Here is a 7,500-nt window from a genome sequence, read left to right on the forward strand (position 1 = left end):
TGTATGTGTGTGTGTGTATGTGTGTGTGTGTGTATGTATATACGTACAGATCGATGCTGAGGGCGAGATCTGTGGTATATGAGACAGCGAGGATGAGAAAGACAAGAGAAGGAAGGGGAGGGGAGGGGGGGGTAGACGAAGGGGTGAGGGGAGGTGAGGGGTTAAGAGGAGGGGGTAGGGCTGAAGAGAAAGAGAGAAAGAGAGAGAGAGAGTGGAAGAACAACAAGGGCGGGTATGGGCGGACATGATATCAATTATGGGCGGGTTCTATCGGGTGGACAAGGCCGATGACTCCCTCAGATAGAGGGTGGGAGGGGAAGGGGGGTGGGGAGAGTTTAGTTCGATAGATAGATAACGCTCGAAGATGGGCAGGGGGGGAGGAGGGTAGGGGTGAAAGAGAGGGAGAGGAGGAGGAGAAGGAAGAAGGGAAAGAGGGAAGGAGGAAAGAAGGGAGGGAGAGAAGGAGAGAGAAGGAGGCCAAGAGAGAAAGGGGAAGGAGGGAGGGAGGGAGGGAGATGAGATTAGAGGAGGGAAGGGGAAGAGGGGAGGGGTGGGGGTCAAGTAATTAATTAGCGAGGTGTGAGGGAGCGAGATACTAACCTTGGAATGGTTTGGATGGAAGGAAAAAGGATGGTTAAGGATGGAAGGGAAGGGAGGGGGGAGATGGGAAGAGAGGAGGGGAAGAGAGGAGAAGGGGGGAGGGGAGGGAGGGTAAATGATAGATGGCGGGGATGAATTGAGTCGGCGGGTCTGCGCGTCTGTCGTTAATGACGAGGATTAAATATGATGAGAGAGAGAGAGAGAGAGAGAGAGAGAGAGAGAGAGAGAGAGAGAGAGAGAGAGAGAGAGAGAGAGAGAGAGAGAGAGAGAGAGAGAGAGAGAGAGAGAGAGAGAGAGAGAGAGAGAGAGAGAGAGAAAGAAAGAAAGAGAGAGAGAGATAGAACGAAACAGAGAGAGAGGAAGAGAGAGAGATGGAGAACGAGAACGAGAAAGAGAAAGTAAGAGAACGAGAACGAGAAAGAGAGAGGAAGAGAGAGAGAGGGAAACGGGCAGGGGTAGGTAGAGGGAGGGAGAGGTGGAGGGGGTGGTTCCTTATCAATTACCGTTGTAAGGTGTGAGTTTCAGCAGAGGGTGTGGCGGAGCGGCGTGCCCGGGGCGGCGTGGTAATTATGTATCTCCGGCCACATCCACTTGGGAGGTGGTGTGGCGGCGGTGGAGGTGGTCGCGGTGGAGCAGGAGGAGGAGGAGGAGGAGGCTGGGTGGCGGGTGGGGTGGGGTGGGGGTGGAGGGAGAGAGGGCGCAGAAGAGGTAGCTAGCTAGTTGGTCTTGTATGGTGCTAGATACGGAGAGGAAGAATTGGAGGTGTATAGATATAGATATATGAATAGACAAATAGATAAATCGATACACACAAAGATACATATATACATACATACATACATATATACAGATATATACATACAATATATATATATATATATATATATATATATATATATATATATATATATATATATATATAATTGCATGTGTATATGTATGTACGTATGCATGTACACCTATGAATACATAGCACAGAAAACAAGGCTATCTAAAGAAGAAACGAAAGATCAATGCTTGTTGCCGGTGATAAATGGCCGCTGTCCCACCCCTCGCGGCTACCATCTACATGAGCGAAGGACATGTGTGTTCGGGTGCCTATAGCGTCGCTGTGTGCGCGGACAGGCAGATATTCCTTGAAAACTCTGGTTTGGTGAATACAGGTGAATAATTGATCCGTGCAGCGCAACAACAGTTACCGGTCTCGTTACGAGTGTCGGGAATTCTGCGCTTTGAAGTGCTTGGTAACGTACTGTGCAGGTCAAAAGGTTATCGTTTTCCCCTTTTTTGAACGTTTTGGGGGGAATTTGTCATAGGAAACGTTTTGCCGATTTGGATTGACGGTTTTGTTTTTTGAGTGAAAGAGAGAGAGAGAGAGAGAGAGAGAGAGAGAGAGAGAGAGAGAGAGAGAGAGAGAGAGAGAGAGAGAGAGAGAGAGAGAGAGAGAGAGAAAGATTAGATAGCCTCTTACCTTCCAAATGACAGTTTCAATTAAAGATTTCCCCGGTTCATTTTTTGGGGGGTAAAACAATTGCCACGATGCCGTCCTGTAATTCGATCTCTGCGATGAAACGTACATGGCTTCCCTCGCACCTTAGCTACGAATTACTCGCCTCCCTTCCCCAAGTCGTACTAACGTAACCGCCGGTGTGCCTCTGATAATCAACCTCCGCGGTGGTACATTTTTCAAAAGTATCGTCACGACTGCGCGGGATATTTCCAACCATTAATAATGCCCGGCGATGATTCGTCTCTCTTTAAGATACGAATTAACGCGCCTCGACTACAGCATACACGATGCCTGTAACAGCTAGGTGTAGCTCGGTTAATTAAAGTCCTCGGCGAGACGTTTCTCAAAAGTCGTGTGTAATCAACCAGGGCGGTACACCTTATGAAAGTTAGAGGTGTTGAAGCTATCTAATGTTCACAGCTTTTCCCACACCTTGTGCGCCGGCTGCGGGTGCGCGACAAATGTGCGAATTTGTACGTCATGTCCTATGTATTAAATTGAATTTATATATACTTGGGTGAATATAATAACACGTAAGGAGAAAAAATCTGTATTTTAACATATATTTTTCTGGATAACAGTGTTTAGAAAATGGAGAAAACGGCTGTTTAAAAAGATAAATTATTGTACCTATGGCGCCCGACTTGACTGCCACGAGGCGGTTGAGGAAGATGATGGTAACATTCAATTAACTTCAAGTTACAGAATGGATCACCCCCAGTCCACCAACCCACCGCACGCAGATGAGGCTTCAGTTATCTAATAGCTAGATGGGCGCAGAAGACTTCTAATTTAATCGCTCGTGTATATATACTTATGAACTAGCTTTTTACATTGTTTAATTTGATAGAGCACGTTTTGATCGGCTCGATTGCGCCGAGGGACGATTAACTACGGCATGCGCTATTGCTGCGATCTTTTTTACGAGAGACGGAATGTAAATTTCGGTCCGCCATACATGGAATGGAACTTATCAGATGCCAGAGAAGGCATGGCAAGGAGAAGATATCAATTTAATTTCCAAGGATTCCATCTTCCCGTCATGCAAAGAAAAAAAAATCTTTCCGGTCACCAGCGGTCAGCGAGAGCGGGTCCTCAAAGGGTGCCGTTTATCCCGCACCTCAGCGTCTCTTCGCCGCTTCGTCACCGCCTCCGAGGTGTGGCCAGGATCCTTCTGGGCACCGCGCAGGGGACGTCCTGGGCGGCCTTGCAGTGTGGGCTTCCTTCCTGACCTCTCTTTCTGGGCGGGCGGGCGTGGGGCGGCGAGGGAGGAGGAGGGCGCCGCCGCGAGTCCTGCGCCAAACCAAACACGATGCGAGTCTCCATTTGCTTTCCGCATCGCGCTGTGGCTCTGCCTTGTAATCAGCCCGATGTGGCCATCGCCGACACCCGCGGCAGAGCCTCCTCGGCGCTGGCCGCCCGGTCGCTGATTATGGGATGCTGCGGCGCGGGAGAGGAGGCGAGGAGCTGGCTTGATGCTTGTGTGCGTTTATGCGTCCATGCTAGTAAATATTTGTTGTGTTCGTGTTTGCATACACACATGATTTGTGTGAATATATATATATATATGTATATATATATATATATATATATATATATATATATATAAAGAGAGAGAGAGAGAGAAAGAGAGAGAGATACACATATACACACATTAATGTATGTATGTATACTACAGATACACAATATAATTAAGCATATTTGTTTTCTGCGTACATTTACGCACTCAAACACGACCGCAACCAACCGTTAACTAATCAACATATCGAAGGCGTCCCAATTCACCAAAATGAAGAACACACACAAAAAAACGCCCTATATGATATCTCATTATGAAACCGCGTCCACACAAAACTATCTAATAAGACGCCCTGCACCCCCACCCCCCTTTTGAAACCGACAGTAATTACCGGGTCACAAGAGCAAAGGAGCAAAGTACAGAGGATGTCGACGTACCATCTCCAGGTTAAATAAAGGGAAAATTAATGACGGCGGCACCTACTCGAGATTGGCTTGTGGTAATCGCTGATTTCAGGCCTGCCTTTCGGACGGGGTGTGGGGGGGGGGGGAGAGGGAGGGAGAGGGAGAAGGATGGGCAGATAGATAGATAGATAGATAGAGAAAGAGAGAGGCCTGTCAGGCGGGGCTCATTTGTGGCGTTTTTCTTATGCTTTTTTTTTTTTTTTCTCGTGTGATGTTCGGTTGTTTTGTGGAGTCTTAGTGTCAGAAAGAGAGAGAGAAAGATGTTTGGTCTTTGTGTACTGATTATTATTTCTGCTCGGAAGGTTACATTTTATTTTTATATTTATCTTTTATTCTATTTTTTACACTATGTTCATCATCACGTGAATTTTTTTCAATTATAACATTGAGGGAAATATATTACCGATAGAATATTTTCCGTATATTCCAACATGCTGGGGAAAAAAATGTGGGAGAACGAGAACAGACAGAAAAAAACGTTAATTAATTAGCACAGCTGTTTTTTTTTTTTCTCGATATCTTTCCTTTGTGTCGGGCGGCCTAGATGAGGCTCGGCGGCGTTAATAACTCCCCGGCGTTATAAAGCCTGGCCTCGCCGCTACCTGGCCCGGGTAATGGCCCTTCCGTTCTTCATCCCAGCGCCGAGTTCGGGCCCGCCTTCTAATTTCCTAAGACAATCCATCAAAAAAACACATTCCAGTTTTGAAGCGTGATTTCATTTGATCAAATTTTCTCTTGACGGATTTTGAAGGAAGGGGGGGAGGGGGGGACTTGCTTTGCCCATAAGGCTTTTTTAATCAAGAGTGGAATGTGCTAGATGCTTTTTGGATAATGTACATTTCGGGGGAATTTTTCATTTGTCATTTACTCTGGTTCCATGCACTTCTACCGTGACTAAATGATGAAGAGCTCATAACTGTAAGTCATGGAAATGCTTCGGGTTATAAGAACGACTAGTGCTTTTTTGTTATTTTTGCGAAGAAGGTGGCACGTTGACTAAGTCTTTTCTTCTTCTTCCCACAGAGATACTATGGAGTCGATGCTGGTTGACCCGCGGTACCTCGGCGCTCCCCTCAGAGGCTACCTCGAGCTGGACGCCGAGAACAACAATCTCCTGGAGAAGGCTCGGGCACAGCTGATGTGGGACCGCTTGGCCGCCATCACTGCCCCGCCAGGAGCCTCGGGAGCGCCCCCTCCGCCGCAAGTGGCAGCCGCAGCCGCAGCCGCAGCAGCAGGCCTCATACCTCCCTCAATACCTCCCCAGCTGTACACCCTCAACCCCACCCGTGGAAACCCGTCCCCTCTGCCGCTCCCCGCCCACCTCTGGTCGCAGTGGACGGCGCTGCACGGCCTTGGACACCCCAACCCGACGCTCTCGCACCTCTCCTCGCCGCACACGTCGACGGCAAGCCACTTGTCGCACTCGGCCCTCTCTGCCGCACCCTCCTCGTCCTCGGCTTCGGTCTCGCAAGCGGCAGCGGCGGCGGCCCTCACCCGGCCGCTCTTCCCGGCGCCATTGAACCTCCACCGCTACTCGCCGTACTTCTTGCCGAAGACGTCGCCCTCAGACCCGCGCGACCACTCCCTCCCCGACCACCAATCCTAGAGGCGCCCTCAACCCCTCTCCTGGCCCTGCTGACCACAGCAGCCCCCGGGGGCGGGAGCCAAGTGTCTCAGCAGTCACCAGTGCCTAAGGGAACTTAGCTGCCTGGCGTGACTTTGTGTTGAGGTACCTGAAGTGACCCAAAGATGCCAAGTTCGACTCACATCGAGACGCCGCTGCCTGATCCTACCTCCTTCCACTGCCAGGACTTCTGACGCCGGTGACGTGGCGTGAAGCGCCATCCTCGGTTCTTGTGTCTGTACGAAAGAAGGGACACCGAGTCCCATTGTGCAAATACGCTAAAATTATATATGCGAAAACGAATGCTCGGTGCCACACTCACGAGGGCGTTCAGGAGTGAAGTCTTAACGCCTACACCTTGCAGGCGAAGAACCAAAGGCTGTGATGGACACTCCGAAGTGCAAACACCTGGCGAAGGCGAAGCAGGTGCGGTGTAGAGGCTCTCGGGTGACACAGACTCTCCAGAAAAGGTGTCAGAGGTGTCGGTCTAGGGTAGTTACCCTTAGCTAACTACTTAACCCAAGTTTAGGAAAACAGCGCTTAAGTACTCATTGGACTATTATGTGGCCAAGAAGGCGGTGCCACGGCGGTGCCACGGCGGTGCCACGGCGGAGCACTCTCGTCCTTTCGCGCTGTCCGGGAACTTGGGACGTGGAACTCAGGATCAATGACTCAGCATTTTGTGACAACAAAATCTGTCGTTGTTGAGTATCTATCAACGTCAATGTTTCTATTTTTCTCTTTTTTTTGAGAAGCGAAATGTGAATCTATATTTGTATTTGTTACGTTTTTATTAAGTTCACAATCCCCTGTTTCTCAAGAGAATAAACGTTCTTTTTTTTAGAAATATGACTTTTTAAGTTTACAAGCTTTAACTCGGTCTTTAGACTGTTCCGTTTCTAATCAAGAGGCAAGAGAATCGTCTGAGGGTCAGGAATGGATCACGTGTTTACAAAGCAAAAAGATGTTTAAATTTGACTAAAATGACAGAAAAAAAACACTTAGTAATGATAACAATACAAAAATCAACAATAAATTATACAAAAAAATACATTTTTTTTTTCTACTTCTTGAAATCCATCTTGAAGAAAGACCTAAAACTGCCGAGAGCTTTTCTCTGACCTGACCCATCCCCCAGTAAGCAAACTTAGACGGTTAGTGCCAGTTTTGTGCTGTTGGTAAACGGATGGTGAAAATACCAGTGTATGATGAAGACTTTTTTCCTAAAAAAAGAAACAAAAATTAATAGTTTTACGTTTTAAGAACCTTTTTGAGGAAATTTTTGTAAAAGAAGATGAAAAAAACAAGTGTAGCGTGGCACATTCTCAAGTCACGAGTGCCTTTGAAACTACTTGTGCCAAAGGTTGATGTCCTTATCCCCTCCTCCCCCTCCCCCCTCATTTCATGATTCATTCTTTATTTCTTTATGTTGTTCTTTTTTTACATATAAATATATTTGTCTGTTGTGATTAGACTCTCTCTCTCTCTCACTTTCTCTCTCTCTCTCTCTCTCTCTCTCTCTCTCTCTCTCTCTCTCTCTCTCTCTCTCTCTCTCTCTCTCTTTCTCTCTCTCTTCCTTACAAAGAACACGATTGGATTATTGTATATTATCTATAACCTCTTTTTTATTATCGTCTATACACCTCCCAAATCTGCTTGTAATTTCTGGCTTAGGTTAATATTATTGTTATTTTTTAAAATCTACATGATTTCTGAATGTTATTTGATGTGTATATATTCAGATATGATCAGCTGTAAATATTGTTGTATATAGAGAGTAATA

General features: G+C 47.1%; 1 protein-coding gene across 1 annotated transcript in view; it reads left to right on the top strand.

Annotated features, from left to right (window-relative positions):
- LOC122246923 (uncharacterized) overlaps positions 1-7,500 on the top strand; it is an 86,933-nt gene that overhangs the window by 79,252 nt on the left and 181 nt on the right. Inside the window, exon 6 of the mRNA XM_086549588.1 lies at positions 5,117-7,500. This exon is cut by the window's right edge and continues 181 nt beyond it. Within this exon, the coding sequence (XP_086405714.1) occupies positions 5,117-5,699 (583 nt within the window). The 3' untranslated portion in view covers positions 5,700-7,500. The remainder of the gene's footprint in view (positions 1-5,116) is intronic.

This window comes from Penaeus japonicus, unplaced genomic scaffold (genome assembly GCF_977035675.1).
Source record: "Penaeus japonicus unplaced genomic scaffold, GWHDUDI00000001_assembly GWHDUDI00000022, whole genome shotgun sequence".
NCBI lineage: Eukaryota > Metazoa > Arthropoda > Malacostraca > Decapoda > Penaeidae > Penaeus > Penaeus japonicus.